A 16,835-nucleotide genomic window follows, 5' to 3' on the forward strand; every position below is an offset into this window, starting at 1 on the left:
AAACGGAGTCAGACAGCGTAGACCTGAGGTAACACCTGAAATAGTGCCCAGAAGGAGCCAAGCTCACCTCACTCCCAGAGGCTGTGGGGCACTGGGGCATGGTGTGGAGATCCCGATCCTGAAGAAGAACCACGGTCCACCATGGCCCAGCAAGCCTTCGCTCTTGCTTCAGCACGTGGCTAACAGCAAACCAACTAGCCTTCTCCAGCTAAAAAGCTAGTTAGTGCTAAGATGACAGCTCCTTCACAGTCCCACGCAGAGCCACAGCAGTCCTCCCGAGGCAGCCATGCTGATCTGCTCTCCCCGGGAGCCCACCTTTACCCCTAACCCCGGCTGCCCGCGGGGCCTCACCTCAGGTGAGGGGAATGGCGGTAATGGCCGCCCGCCCCCGCTCCCTCCCCCTCTCCCTCCCCCTCTGGCAGCTCTGACTGCAGCCGTCACGTGCCCAGCACGAGGGCAGCCCCTCACAGCGGCTCGTCCATTTTGTCCTCAAGGAGGGAAACACACCGCTGCTGCTCCAAGCCCCCTCCCGAACCCCGGGCTGGGCTCCAAGCTCCACTCACCGACCCCCGAGCTGCGGCCCCTCACGGCTCCCTCCTCAGCCACCCACCCCCGGCGGGGCCGACCCGCCTACCGGCTTCCCTGGGGCAGCTCCCGCCTCCGCGCCGGGCCGCACAGCCGCGAAGGGAAGGCCGGAAGGCCGGGCCCACCCCTCGGCGAGGGTCTTCACTTCTGCTCCTCTCAGGTGCGTTCCTCGAGGGCTGCACAAACACAGCAATTTCCACGTCACCGAGGTTTTGGGTTTCACAGTGATGACAGAAGGACTGACCTTTCCAGAGAGATAAACCAGCTCGACCCCACTTGCCTTCTTCAGACCAGCGTGCCAGCTCGTGTGGAAAGAAAGACAAGACACTGCATCCTGCTTTGCAAAGTTTTATTAGCAAATCAGAATAACAAATATATTTGCTACTTTTGACACTCTGTACTGTTTCCAAGTACATAAAAAAATCAGTATTTCTCTTAATAAAAATAGAGGCACACAGATTTAAAAACGTCACCACTAAAATAACAATAAAAATAGTCTTATTTTAATAAAAATACTTGCTTTTTTTCAGACTATGACTCTGCTTATCTCCCAGTTCCTTACTGCTTAATACACAGAAAATAGGTATTTTTTTCTCCCCCACAATTTACAGTAAATTCTGTAACACAAATTGTTCTATTGAAGTGTACTACATCTCCCCTCCCACCACCCCCCTCCCTTCTGTGCTTTTTTTTTTTTTTTTTGTCCTTAATAAAAGGAACCTTTGAGTTGTTCCTCAAAACCCACCCATGGTAAAGAATGAAGCTAAGCCCTGCACTGAGAAGGTGTCCTCCAGTGCTGTAAACAGAGTTTAATTAGACTATATCTTCCTGAAGCAGGGATGAATTTCCACCTCATTGGAATAGAAGGGAGATAAATACAGAGGACAGTACATTTGGAAAAAAACCCACCACAGTAAAACTTCCTAATAAATCACATACATTAGTCCTGAGAAGAAGAGATGATACACCTGCGGTGTGCTCCTATCTGGGGCAGTCAGGGGCAGTTTGGCCTGACGGGAGCGCTGGGCGTTGTGGCTTCTGGCCAGTGAATGCCTCATCACTCAGGAGCTACCTGAAGCTACGGACCCACTGAGTGCCCTAGAGAAAGGCCAACCCTGCTGCTCTCCCGTGGCTACGGCAGAGTACTGTCCTCAGCTGACCCGGGCAAAAAGATGACCGAAGACCAGACGCCATGAGCTGTCTGTAATGTCTTTGTTAAAACACCACCTTACATCTTTTATTAATGTAGAATTAATAAGCTGGAGCTTACGGCTTCACATTGCCTTACTCCTCTGTCTGCCTTTCTGCTGCATTCCGTCTTGCTCAATAGTTACTAGGATTTTACCTAAGAATGACCTCATCTCCAGGAGAGCACAAAATAATGATGGAACAACCTAACAGCTCTTTTAACCAAGGCTTAATTTTCAGAAGTGCAATTTATGCACACATCCTGAAATCTCTAATTTGGAAACTAAAGGTGTTTTGAAACTCGAGGAATTCAGAAAAATACCACTGGCTCCGAGTTTATTTGGTTTTCCATAGCCCAGGGAATGAACTAAATGATAACACATGGAACAGGGAAAGCAGGAAGCAAGATTTGGTAGGTAATACATATTTTTTTCCAAATATATATTTTTAGTGTTCTATTTATAAAAGATTCCTTTCAGACAGTGAAACAATAGCTTTTCGAATTACTGCTCCCTGTTAATATACATATTACTACAGGATACTAAACATTTTGAGGATTCTGTCTCAAAAATTACACAGAAAACTCAGAAACACACCCTTCAACTGAATGTGAAGAGAAGCCCATGCCCTGCTCCCTATCCCTTGACCAAGCACATGTCACAGGCTATGGCAGCACAAGACATGAAATAGAAGAAAATTAAATAAATAATATGAAACTGCAGTGCCATATTTGCCAAAACATTCATTCTCCTGCTTCCACAATTCCTACACCTACATTCTCTTTCCCTTCCTTCAACCTTCCCAGTCCAGGTTCACGTCCGCTCCCTACACGTCCCTCTCATTCCTCTCCACTGGTTTCCCCCACACACACATCATCCCACTTTCCCCCACACCATCTCCTTCATTTTGTGTTTCTTCCCTCAAATCCCACTTTCTGACTCTCTCCTCTGATGCTGCTCGTACATTTCCTTCCTTTCATAGAAATATTTTCTCATTAACTGCATTTTAGTCTCTGCCTAAGCAAAGATAACAAAGCTACAAATAAAAGTATCATATTTTTATTTCTTTCTTAGAAACTGGAAGCCAGGCAAAATAAACCTGACACTAGTTTTCAATACCAGTTCACACCTTCAGGTCTAAAAACTCAGCCTAGAAGTGACAACCATAAAGCCCAACAAAACCAGTTTCCTTGTCGATCTATAGTTGTTTCTGGTAGGCTTGCTTTCTGATTTTTAATAAATATGAACATCTAACAACAAATATACTCAGTGAAAAAATAACCTAGTTTATGCACATTTTTTTGGTACCAATTGAACAATACTGGCTTAGAAACTAATATAGTTAAAATGATGCAACTTCTAGCACAAAGAAGTTACATCAACATCAAAGTGCTCACTTCCTCAATTTTGGATACAACCCCCAGAATAAAAACACAGACGTTTGAAGTTCGGGTTACATGTAAACAGCACCTATGTAAGTAGGTGTTAATGAATTTCCAAATTGACAATAAATTAAAACAGTAACAAAGTCTAATAAAGATCATCTCTTCATATACCTTGTGTTTTTAAGTGCCCTGTTTTGGTGAAGCATCCTGCCATCATTCTGCAAAAACACTGCATTTGGGTGCATGTCAGTCACTACAGAATTTTTTTTTCTTTTTCATCCAAAAATTGCCCTGGCCCATCTCGTCCTCTCAGTGGCCAGAATCAGTTGTACTCAAATTGACAATGGCAGCTGTGTTAGTCTTCATCCGAAGACGATAGCTAGAGCACAATTCTTATTACAGTACAGAACTGTTTACTGCTAGATTCATGAAATCAAGCTTATGATATGTAATGGCACTATGATTTTCTCGTCAATGACAGCAATAACAGAGTCCTGCGCACAGCTAACAAAACCTGTCAGATATCTGCCATCAAACATTTATGCTATTAATAAATATAAAAATTGTATTATAAAAATTCCTTAAGACTCAATAACAATTTCCCTGACAAATAACAATGCACACAGTCTAAATCATTGTGCGGAATGTGAATTATTCTGCCATAAAAGAATATCAGTAGAAACCCTACATCCTGAGTGCAGTTGATATCACAAATAGATTAAAGTATCACTGAAACGCTCAACATGTAAGAGCACTCCAATCGGTGCCTGTGCTGTGGCATTTCCCTGGGAATCTGGATCCCCAAGTTTCTAAAATGCTCAGTAGGCATTTAATAACACCATCCAGCTGTTGGCATAGTTTGAGAAGTGAGAAGCATCATACCAAGGATTCAGACAAGGCGTCAAGGTCTGCTCCCAGGGCTGCTTTTTTCAGCAAGGATGAACGTTTCCTCTGCCTCCTGCCCGTGGAATGCTCATTACATTATGATATGCTGCTTCTCCTCTGATGAGTGGCTTTTCTTTGTGAAAGATCCTCGCTGTCACTTTCACAGTTTCTCTGAAATAGAAAGCCCACAAAGTTTTAGTCACATAAATGAGATGCCATGCTCCTAAATATGATGTTCTAATATTATTTAGTGTGTCATCCATTGAGAAAAGTGTAGCTAACAGAAATCTCACAGAGTTTCACTCCAGAAGGTCCCAGGCCCGGCAGGGTCCCCCACCTTCCATCACAGAGCTGGGCACAAGAGCAGCAGCGCAGAGTCCCTCTACAGCTGCTCATTTCTGGGTCAGACAGCACGGTCACTGCTACGGTGTCCAAACATCATCGGCAGCCTCCATGCTGCTCCTTTGCAGAACAAATGGGGCTACCACCTAAAGGTTTATACAGTCACTGCCTCTCTTGCCCAACATTTCTGTCACAGTGACACAACTTATAGCATTAAAGGCACACAAGAGGTGCCACAGTCGCATCTGGTCTCCCACTCAAAACCATTGCCATGCTGTTGGGATGCGCATCCATGTAAGGACAGCAAAAAATCACTGCACAGTAAAATCAGTCCTTCTCTTTTTCCCCTTCGAGAAATGTACCTACCAAACTTTCATCTTGTATTAGGACCTTTTTCACCAGCGAACGAGATAAGTGGTTGCACAATGAGACAATACGGTAAGAAAGCTATGGAGAGAGGGAAGAATGAGAATTTGACCACACATATGTAGCACAGACATAGCCAAACACATTTCATTTATCTACTGCGTATTACAATTTTACATTCAAGCTCTATCTTGCCCTCCATCCCATCAGGCTTGGAAAGCCTCACGTGAGAAGAATTAAATGCTCACTGTCATACCTTCCATCGCCTTCTAGCATACTGCCTTTTGAAGTTTTCCATGTTAACAACAGATGCTTTCCGAACCAAAGCCTGTCGCTTGTCCACTGGCTGGAAGATAAGAGAGCAATTTTATTGCTTGGCTCCCTTTGGTGCATAAAATACATAAGATTCTTCATGTGCTCTGGAGCTGGCTGAAAAGAACGCTGTCTGGGGGAGCTGTGGATTCATACAGGTAAAAGAAGAATAAAAATAATTAAATCTAGTCCACCCTGTGCCTGGACAGGACCCCTTTGATCTCAAACAAAATCCTAAAACTAGTGTACAGTCAGTGGTCACACTTGGCCCTGTGCACAACATTGTTCAGAGAAGTTCCCCTGCTGTCCCTTTCTAGCCACTCGACCTGGCACAAAAGGTGTATCACGTGGCACAGACTTTGCTCCAGCCTCCACTTCTGCCTTCTGCTTCATAATGAGCCACACAAAAAACAAACAAAAAGTCTGGGAACAGCTTTGCTAGCCAAAGGACAGGATGAAGGACAGTTCAACAGCAGGGAGAGATAGCTAAGGGGCTGCTAGAGGGTGCTAGGGCAATGCTTTCACTTTGTAAAGTCACTAAGGTGCTTCTCAGTACACACCTGCACCATCTCCATTTTCTCTGGATCGAGCTCCTATCAGCTAGCCTTTATTCTTGTCCCTCTTTCTCAAAGGTGTTGGGAGAGCAATGAAAAGGTTCCACAGAGGCCTGACAGGAAGGAGATGGAGCTGTTGTCAGCACATCAACAGCAGCACACTGCTGCTCAGGGGGTTGCACGCACTTGCTAGATATCATGACAGAATAGAACTAAACCCAGCATCATCACACTGTTAGCTCCCGTGCTACCTTCTAAATTTTCAGATAGAAGTTTGAACATTTTGCCCTTTACAAGGATATTTTAAAACCAAAGATACATTATGGCCCTTTCCTAACTTCCAGCATGTGGCTTTTCATTGTATTCTAACATGTCTTTTCTGAATTGGCCTTTTACAGGGTTTTTTTTCACCAGGATGATTTAAACGTCATAGAAGGAAAAGAAAAAAAAGTTGTGCTGGGCTACAGAGATTTCAAAGGTACGTAGGTAAGTTTGAGGCAGTCATTTCAGATCTGAAGATGGAGAACATGTGAATTCATGTGAATGTGAAATACAGAATAACTTCGGAGAGTAGTAGCTGCACTCTACAACCCAAATATTAAACTGGTACCAGAGAGTTGCCCTTTTCCTGCGTCTCACGATGCTTTTGATAAAACCCTGTCTGCTTATCAAAATCTCAGGAAGGCTCAGCTAACCTGCCCCTGTGAGTAATCTTCTGCAATTAGTCTGAGATTGGCAGATCCCAAGCAAAATTAGAAGGTGCCCAAGAAAAGTAAATCCATGACCAGCTTTGGTCAACACTGGACTCGCCAGGAATCACAGAATAGTTGAGTTTGGAAGGGGCCTCTGGAGATCATCTAGTCCAACCCCCTGCTCAGGGCAGAGTCAGCTACTGCAGCTTGCCAGGACCATGTCCTGCTTGGGTTTCAAAGGACAGAGACTCCACAACCCCTCTCAGCAACGTGCTCTGGTGTTTGACTGCTCCTTTAGAAAACAAGTTTGTTTGCTGTTTTTAGTGTTTAAATGGAATTTCTTTACTTCAGTTTGTGCACACTGCTTCTTGTCCTGTCACTAGATACCATTGAAAGAGTCAGGCTCTGTCTTCTTTACTCTATTCCACCACATATTTATACAGATTGAGAAGATCTTCCCCAAGCCTTCTCTTTTTGATACTAAACAATCCCAGCTCTCTCGGTCTCCCCCCTTTTGACAGACACTCCACTCCAATAAAATGAGAAAAAGTTAGCTGTCATTTTGTATTAGTGATGAGGATACATGATACAGCATATCAGAAAAAAATTAAGGCTTTGTCCTTTAACCATATCCAGATTATCAGAGCACAAGACATTGACACCATGGCAATAAATATATGAGGAATGAATTGCTATACCTGAGTATGGAAAAATAGGAAGAAAAAAATATATGTCAGAATTCAGACATGTGCCTAAAATTTGTGGATACCAATCTGGTGTTAAGGAACAGATGTTCGTCAAACCCTGACACAGTCCTGAAACGAAGCACCTTTCAACTCCAAAACCCCATCAAAATTTGCATAGACCAGAAAACTCTATCGGACAGAGTGAGGGGAAAAAAATTCAAAACCAGATCCGGTGAAAGTGAAAAGAGAAAGCCCAGAAATCAACCCTTCAAAGATTATGGAGTTTATGGAGTGACGGCGATTCCAGCAGTTCTGATCTGCATATATGGGAGATGGAAAACCCAGAAATACTTATACTGAACTGGACTGGAATGCAAACAAGCCAGACACCTGAAAAAGCAAGAGTACCAAAGGAGAAGGGAAAACACATCACTGAGGATTTAAGCATTTTTTTCAGCAAAATAATTGATGTTTATGAGACAAACAAATTCACTTTTCTCATCAAATGCTATAGTTATAGCACTTGTGCAGCTATCTCAGCAGTAATTCAAGGAGCCAAGCTATCAGCTGGGCCTCTTTCTCATTTAGATGTATACACCGTTTGCACACAATAGAACTGGGACATTTGAGCATTAAATATCATTTCCTCATGCTGCAAATGGCTAGCACAGTGCAACAAAACACTAAGTAGAAATCAATTTGGAGTGGAAAAAAGGTCACTGGCTAAATGTCAGCTGTACAATCATCATGAAAAATTTCTGAGCACCCTTTCGGCAGTAGAACCATTGCTGAATCAAAATAGCTCACTTTACAGTACTCCAGCCTGTTAATAACTGCCTCTCAATTTCTAAGTAGCCTGCAAACCAGTGACCTTGTCATTTTTTCAATCAGAGTATCTTCTCAAAAGCAGTATGTCAGTGACCTCCTTCAGCTCAGAAAGCACTAGCCTCAAAGACTGAGTCACAACAATATTAACCTCACCCAAACACGCTCAGGAACAGAGTGGCCTCACTTAATGTTCCTTCTCATAGTGCCAGTGCATTTGTTCACACAGAAAATCTACGTGAACAGAGAATATGAGATCGTGGCTGAGGGAAGGCAGACTTTCTGTCTTGAGAGTCTTTTCTGCAGATATTAACTCTCACTAAGCTTTCAGTTACTTTTTAAGGATTAAAACTCTCTCCCTCATAAAAAATCCTGTGTTCTGGTTCCCCTGGACAGTATCTTGTGGGTCTTCCAGCTCAAAGGAACCTGCAGAAGTGATGACTGAAGTGTTCTGAGAGAATAAAAAATGGATATAAGTCAAATTCTCAATACCATTTATCACAGCAGAGCCCAGTTCTCCCCACCAGCTGGCTAGGGACATCTCCTGGCTACTTTAAAGCTTTTGAAAATTTTACAAAATCTTGTGCAAAGAAAGATGCCACAGAAAGCACATCCAGTTTCCATCCTCACCAAGTACAACCACAGAAGTAACAATATCCCTACTGAATAACTGTTTTCAGAACTCTGAATTTTCATCAGCCTCTGCATGTCCTTATGAAGATGTGGCAATGATGGGTCCTGTACTTTACACAAATTGGATGAGAGTATGCTTTTATCTTTCTATCTTAAGTAGGAAACATAATTCTTAATAATGTTATGAACAACAACAATTCAATTTAGTTAGGTCATTAACTTCTCTGGAAAAGGAGGAGGGAGGCTGGGCAGTGAGAGACATATTGTAATATATATATGCGTGTGTGTATATATATATAAAAAGATCTAGATGGACAAAAAGATCTAGATGGACTTGAGCAGTGATGCAGGGATGCCTGGCTACTGTCTCACTGATTCTTGTAGCTGCATAACCGTCACCTTGCAGCAAATGCATACAGCTAAGCAAAAGGGCTGTAAATTAGCTGCAGAACACAGGCTGGCAACGTTTTTCAGTACACAGAAGCTTGACATCTCTTTTTCAGTCACCAACTATACCATTAGGCTCAACTGCATCCTGCATAAATAACTATTTATTGTGTTCAAAAATGAGATGGGTACATCTGTGCATATTAATACAGTATAATCAAATGACTTATTTGAAATACAAGACAGCAGGGCATGATTCAAGTTTGGGCCAACTTTTCTTTTACTTTTTAAAACTTAAGGAAAAAAAATCTCTACAACAAGCACACTAGTGTCAAATCCCACACCATAGATTAAATTAGTTGTAGCTTTGTCATCTTCTTTATGTAGAAAGCAAACCAGAGGTCTATGTTATCACTTGTCACTCACAAATTAATATTTGCACTGTAAAATTACATACATAGTTATTTGATCAGTTCAGTACAAATTCCCAATTGTGTCTTTTGAATAGGATTTCTTTGGTATAGGATAGGAAACTTAGCTGAATTTTAGACTAAAGGATCAATCAACAGCTAACACCTTTGATTGTAAAAGACTTCACCCTGCGTAGCTGGCATAAAAAATAATCTTAACTTTTCTTCATCAGCAGCCATTTCACAGAGAATTTCCACAGTACTAGCTAAATGTTAAACTACTACACCATTTACTCTGTTTTACAGGACAGACGTAACCTTTGCAAATACTTCTCTCACATGGTCTATAGAAATGCCTGCATGCAGCAGCTCTACACAACTGTTTTCTTCGTCCAACCAAAGATGCCTTCCACGAGATTTTTTTTTAGTTTCCAGGCACCCAGCTTCTAGTACGTACAGAGTGACCTACTCTTTATTCCAAATTAATTACTTAATAACCTTCAGGAACTGTAGTACACGACGAAGTATGATACAGGCAATGCAAAAGGCTGTAGGGTTAGATGTGTCCATACCACTGTGATAATCTAGTTCCTGTAAGTTCAGATACTGAAGGTGGGAAAAAAACTTCAACACTACAAACCACTGGGAGGTTTTGGTCAGCATCTCGTGCAATACATCAGAATTTCTAGTTTATAGTTCTAGGTGATGGGTTTTCTCGTAGAATCTATGCACTGAAAACTTCTTAAACTGCTGTACATTGAAACAGGCAGCAAGGCCTGTACCTAACCTGATCTCAACATTACTGATTTGATTCTGCTACAACAAGATTCAATCCTGCAAGGAATTCTTCACAGCGAGATCTGTTTAACAGCTCCATTAGTGATTCATTAATATCTTTGTTGAAAACAGAGTCAAAGTTTCCATTCACACAGGCTTCATTTTCCAGTTGAAAACTGCTCATTAAATCCTGTATCCACTTGAGTTCCTCAGAAAGTTCTTGACTGAGAGATTCGTACTGACTCTGCAGATCAGCATATTTCCCGCTTATGCCTGTAAGACTAGCGCCTACAGTCTTGATATCGTCTTGTAGATGTCTTTTCAGGGATTCAATTTTACGGTATTCATACTTCAGCTGAGACAGCTTGTGCCTCACACTTTCATTCTCTTCTTTATACCAAGCTTCTTTCTCATTATAAATGGAAACCAGAGCATCAATGTCCTCCTGCAAGGAATCGTGGGATGCAGCCAAAGTGCTGAAACCCCGTTCCATAAGTGAAATGTCCTCAACTACCCGGGCAAAGCGCTCAAAGTTGATGTAGGTATTATTGGGAGGCATACTCGAATGGCACTTTATGGTGTACTCTCTCAGGCGTTTTGTCTTCAGCTGTGTGTTCTCAACCTTCTTGTTTTCTTGGACTTTGGTTTCTTCTTTCAGCTGGTGAGTCGTCAGACAGAGGAACCAGTATTATTGAACGTTTACGTGACAGTGCAGTAATTCAAAAACTCTACACAAAGGATGCAGCCTGAGCTTCCACAATGCTGGGAGATTCTTTGCTCCCACAGATTTTCCTTCATGCATTTGATTAAAAGAAAAAAACGACAGACACTCAAACCCAAAAATAAATGTGACAAGAGATGTGCATTCATTCCAATGTGATAAATGTAAATAACAGGGCCGACATTTATTTTCATGTTAATTTTTAGCAGTTAGCAGTCTCAAAGCTATCAATATTTGTAAGAAGAAAAACAACAATCCTGAAAACACTCCAGTTAATGTTTTGTGCAGTGCAGAGCAAAAACTGAATTTCAAACATCCTCATTAGTCATGCTGAGATTAGCTAAATGTATTTTCAATAAGAGACTTACGCACAAAAGCAAGCAATGTTTATGATGAAAAAATATATACAGACACACAAATTAACACGCTCGGTTCAGCAGTTGTATCTTGAGAGAAATTATATTTTCCCCATTTTCCTGTCAACTCTCAACTCAAGAAAACATGAAACCCAAGATGTGGCATATATGCATGCAAACAGAGAAAAATGCAAAGCACAGTCTAATGTAGGATACTGTAAGTGCACCAAACATCAAAGCTTTGTCCCCCTCTTTTTGAAAGTTAGGATAATAAAAGAAGTCATTTGCAGAAATCTGAGGATTTAGTCAGACCCAACCAATTTCTTTCCAGTGCATCTCTTGGAGACACCAAGGGTTTCTAAGTACTTAGAGGACAGCTTTCTGTTTAACACACCAATAAGAGTGAGAATATTATCTCTGCTTTGCTCACGGTAAAAAGCAAGATCTGTTTCTCTACTCAGTCTTACCGTTATCCACGGATGAGACAAAGCTTCCTGAATTGTAAGCCGTTTCCTAAAAAACAACACAAAAAACCTCACAGACTTGAATAAGAAATACCTTATACACAAGTCCATTGACCCACGCTTCTGCCAGGCTTTAGGAAGCATTCATAAATTATCTTGATAAAGATAATGTCAGGACTAACTCTCAAATTTCGGGGTTATGTTTCTCCATGAGGCATACTGCTTGCGTGTAGTTTAGTAACTGTTCTAAGTTTCAATAAGGAGCTGCCCTTACTCCACACAATTTTAATTCTTACTTGATCACAATCTACCTGTATTTTTGTGTATCCTTCCACAGAAAGTGATAAAACATTACTTTGTTTTGTTCATCCTACATGCTTCGAAAATAAATCCCTTCTATGCACCTTTAATATGACTGTCTCTGAATCAAGCTATACAACAATAATTTTATCAAAACTGTCCTTTGGAACACTATATTACAGCACTGCAGGAGCTGCTATTTCCTGAAAGAACAATTCTGAGAGGAATGCTTCAAACCTAATCAAATCTGATCAGTCCTAACTTCCTTCTGTGTTGTGGCAGTTTGGTGAACGGCACTTTAAGAGCTCGGAGAATCAAAGGCAGGAACACAGCATTGCACAGGGACTGCCTCTGTGCATGGGACAAATATCAATATCACCGACTTGTCCTTTCTTAAAAGGAGGTTGCTAGACCTGTGCAAACCTTTCATCAAAACCCACCTCCCCTAACCTATTCTGAGGTTTTGAGGTCTGAGGATTTGCAGAAATCCTGACCGAACAGCTTGCCTCTTTCTCTGTAATACCTATTTTCTCCCCCAACGAAGCCATTAGAAAGAACTGCAAGGCCTGACCTTCCTCCAGGATGAATAGGGTTATGGGGAAGAAGATGCTACTTCTGTGTACACTTTATTAAAAGCAAGAAAAACTAAAAAAAGGTCTGTAGTTTCTGTTAACTGGGAATAAAGATCTGGATAGCTGTCACGCAAATTCTAGGCAATTGCAACAGATGCAGAGAGACTAAAGGAACAATTCTACTATGAGCATGTGTGAAGATGTTTCTGCCCTTGCACGACTGGGAGCATATTCTGGGATCATGTCACCACCTTGCAAGTAGTTCATTATAGGCTGAAATAGTGGAGTGGTGATTACCCAGTACTAGAAATTCTGCACACTATTTTCAGCCCTTCACCTACACCCTGTTGTACCAGGCTTGGCTCAGGGGAGAATTCAGTCCCGAAAGAGAAATTTAACTGAGGAGATTTGGGTCCCTTTTGTTAGGGGGCAGCGATTAACCAGGGGCACAGCAGCAGCCTGGCTCTTGAATGGCAATACACACTACAGGCAAAGCTTTGCAGATTAGTCGTCATGCTATTTCACCAGGTTTATCTTAGAGACAAACGGACCTTTCTGAATTTTTACTTACCGTGTATCTTTCACCAGGAGTTTCTGAATAAAATCTTTGGCCAGGTCACTGGTATTGCTGAAAAATTCTTCATCAAATTCATAATTCACAGCTGTGATGTTTGCAAGCGTTTCTTGTTTAGTTTCTCCAAGGAAAGGCGATGCACCACTAAGCCTAAATAAGCCAGAAAGAAGAATCAATTGGAAAAATAAACAGCAGAGGTCCCCTAATGAAATTACAGTGACGGTGTAATATACTTTCAGGGCATTTGTGGAGCTCGCGTTGTAGCAGCCATGCCACGTGGGAAATAAGAGGTCCAGCTTTGGCTTACTACAGCTGTGCTTATGACTCAGACTCATCTTGAAAGTCTCTAGTGCAGCACTAATGTGTGCACACAGATAGAAATGCACAGATTCTCCTAAGTGTCTCACTGAAATCATTGCTAATCAAAGTAGAAAACGCTTCAGCTGAGGATAGTCTCCATCGCCGTGAATCCATGGCTTTTGCTTTCCTTATTAAACTGTCTTTATCTCAACCCACGAGTTTTCTCACTTTTACTCTTCTGACTCTCCCCACCATCCTACTGTGGGGGAAGTGAGCAAGTGGCTGTGTGGTGCTTAGTTGTAGGTTGGTGTTAAACCACGACACAGTACCAGGCAGAAGCTTCTACCAGCTTCAAGCAGATAAAGTAGTGTTTCTATAGATTTTTGCGGAGCGGACCTCAGGAAAAGCCCTGCCCCTACTGCTTTTCTGTCTGCAAAGCTACTGACGAGTTCCCTGCACAGTGGGTTCAGCCAAGAGACCTTTCTCAGCTGGAACCAAAACACAATGTGTGATCAGAAGTCAGGTGCGTGGCCTTGTCTAGGGGCCAACTCCACCAGAGAGGTAGGGCCACACTGCTTGTTAAAAGGAATCCACAAACAAAAGGACTTTGGCTGCAATAAAATCCAACTGTTTCTGAACAATGCAAAATTTCATTCTGTTGGCACTTTGCTCCAACTGCAAGGATATAATGGAGACATCATCATAATAAAATGCTATTCAGCAATCTGTACTTAGACAGAAAAAGCTTTCGCCCTGCTTTGCCTATCTCTCAACTGTGACTGACGACCTTCATATTTGATGACTATTTACCTCTGCTCCATAAAACTCAAGTGTCACAATGGATTCATTGCAGACTCCTCCTGCCCTGCCTCCCCTCCCTCCCTGCCCCTCCCCTCCCCAATCCACAGGGATGCTGACTTGCAAAAGTCTGATTTACGGGAAATGTTATTTATACCAAGGAACTTGATCTCATTCCTTTTTAAAAATCTGGGCTATTATTATGCTTATCTGTTATGTCTAGCTTTGATAGCATAGTTCCAGGATGCAGCAGGCTCAAAACAGGACTGCAGCAAACTCCTGGAATCTAAAATGAGGTTTTGAATACTGAACTGCTTGCTTTCATGATCTCGCTCAACAGACCTTTTACCTTGTCTGTATTGCCACCACCGTGTTGACCGGGAAGTTGGGGGTAAGCAGAAAGTTAGATGGGACCACCTGGGCCATTCAGCCCAGTCCCCAGCTACCACATGTGGTTTTATCCACAGAATAAACATTTGAGTGCATACAGTGTTTCCTCTCCCTCTCTGATCATACAATGACACCAAAGCAACTGACACAGCAAGGCAGCAGAAATAAGGTCCTCCAGTTGTCTTTGATGCAGTAAATTTCACCCCAGTCAATCTCACTTCTTAACAGTTTTTACATACTCCCTCTTAAGCTTTTGTTCCATTTCTGTTAGCCACAAAGAAGGCTACAAGCAGGCACCTCACTACAGACCACGGGCGTTGCTCCAAAACTAAGGCTTGGAAACCTGCCCTAAAGCCTTGGTTTCTTTTCCCTTTCCCAAAACTGTGCCATGAAGCAGCTGTAATTCCACCTTCCCGCCCTTTGCTGGAAGCCAAAGCCAACAGTCCTCTATTCTCCTCTCATTTTTTTTCTCTTTGGGACTCAGTTTTAAGGTCTGTGAAATGGGAGGATTCTCAAATCCTAACATCCAATGCAAATGACTTGTCATATCCTGACTCAGTGCCTGTAAATATCTAACAGCAGACCTCAGTAATAGAGGCTTTGCCCTTACAACCCAGTGAATCACTCCACTGGTTACTGAATTAAGGACTTGTAGGCATTTTGATATCTACACCCGACTATGGCATCCATTTGATTGCTGCCATGTTTGCTAAAGTAGGCAGTATCATTTAACACACCCCATTTTTTCAGAATTCTTCAGAACAAAAGGCTTTAAAATTACGAGGCAATACTAGTTAAAGGCATACAAATTTCTAGTGCATAGCATACCATGCAAGCTGACCCCTCCCATCATAAAAAGCATGCTTTTTTTTTCCCCTGATCATTTGTAGGGAGATGATTTTCAACCTTGATTTCTATGTCAATCACTACTAGCCAACCAGGTAAAACAGATCTCCTACACTGGATACAATACAGAAACCCACTTCATTATTCTGCCCCCAGGACAGAACTCCCAATGCAACAGAAAAACCTCAAGAGCACCTGGTTGTCTGTGCATCACTGTAATAGCATGGTAAGTATCTCCACCTGCATATCTTCAACTCTTAATTAAGTTTTCCTCTCACCATTTATGAACACACATAAACAGCAATTTACAAAGTTTAATGTCTTGTCAAGTACATGTGTCACTGAAGACCAGAGTGCTGATAAAAAGCAAGGGCCTGGACAATATTTTAAACCCCTGTACCTGAGCTTGGGCTCAATCCATATCCTTATCTTTTTCTGCACCACAGGACACAATGGAATTTGTTGGTCTGAATCTGATTTCTCAGATTCAGACCATAGCTCTTTTACAGCTTTTGGGCTCTAAGCCTTGGGTATAGCCCAAGAGTGAATTTAATTCCACTACATTTATTTTCCACGCTGAAAAGACAATCTCTCCCTTTCAAGCCTCCACGCCTGTACTGAGCCCTGAGCCATGTAGTGCAAATCCCTCTAATACTAAAGGAGTGCACATCCTTTAAATTTGGCACCAAGTTAGTCCTCTGAGTGTCATTAGGAACAACAGAAGCTCAGGGCAGGAATGTCAGGGTGAGGTATTTCCAAGCATGCAGTATCCACCAGGCACTGCTCCCCAGCAGTCACAGGAGCTTGCTTTCAATGGACTTTGATGCTCTCGTATCAAACCAGAGGAAAGAAGAATTCTTGAAGCAATGAGTGCTGTGCCTCCAGGGCATGCATCCATTGTCATGCAAGCAGTTTCACAAATTGTCAAGCTCCATCTTAAAACTCTCTCAACTGCTTGTCTCCAGGATGCCCATGGAACCTCATTTCTTTGAGAGTCTGAGATTGTCATAATTTCCTACTTTTATTTATTCATCACCAGTTAACACACTTTTCCTCTAAAAAGTATCTTTTCTTTCCCTTGTGCTTACTGATTGCAATGATATTCCCAACCAGCCTTTGCTTTACAAGCTTTAACAACCCCTTTTCTCTCCTGTACGATGAATTCTTAGTTCCCAGAGTCAACTTCTCTGCTCCTATTCCAGCTTAAATTCACCTTTTTGAATACGGGCGACCATATTTATGCATAGCAAACTAGACTGCTGCCTTTACAAGCAAATTAAAACTTCCCTGTTTTCACCTGAAATAACTCACCTTGGAAATGGAACTATTACACTTTCTGTTTCTATTCTCTCCACACACTGGTAGCTCATAGTCATTCTAGAGGTCCCATAAGAAGCAGAAATGCTCAGTGATGCTAGAGACGCTTTTTCTTCGTCTGCTCAGAATGCCCCTCTTCTTTTACCCCTTATTTTAAACCTGAAAAGGCTG

The 16,835-nt window shown here is 42.1% G+C and overlaps 1 protein-coding gene across 5 annotated transcripts in view; it reads right to left on the reverse strand.

Annotated features, from left to right (window-relative positions):
- Positions 1 to 1,293: 1,293 nt before the first annotated feature.
- DAPK2 (death associated protein kinase 2) overlaps positions 1,294 to 16,835 on the reverse strand; it is a 55,966-nt gene continuing 40,424 nt past the window's right edge. For 2 of the 5 annotated variants that reach the window (XM_074599660.1, XM_074599659.1), the window contains exons 8-12: positions 13,011 to 13,163; positions 11,571 to 11,616; positions 5,007 to 5,096; positions 4,751 to 4,831; positions 1,294 to 4,213 (exon numbers count right to left, since the gene is read on the reverse strand). In XM_074599660.1, coding sequence (XP_074455761.1) covers positions 4,139 to 4,213; positions 4,751 to 4,831; positions 5,007 to 5,096; positions 11,571 to 11,616; positions 13,011 to 13,163 — 445 coding nt within the window. In that variant the 3' untranslated portion in view covers positions 1,294 to 4,138. Of the gene's footprint in view, positions 4,214 to 4,750; positions 4,832 to 5,006; positions 5,097 to 8,985; positions 10,685 to 11,570; positions 11,617 to 13,010; positions 13,164 to 16,835 lie in introns of those variants that run through there. The other 3 variants (XM_074599658.1, XM_074599657.1, XR_012588934.1) reach the window with 2 other exon arrangements.

The sequence above is a fragment of the Larus michahellis genome, chromosome 9, assembly GCF_964199755.1.
Source record: "Larus michahellis chromosome 9, bLarMic1.1, whole genome shotgun sequence".
Taxonomy (NCBI): Eukaryota; Metazoa; Chordata; class Aves; order Charadriiformes; family Laridae; genus Larus; species Larus michahellis.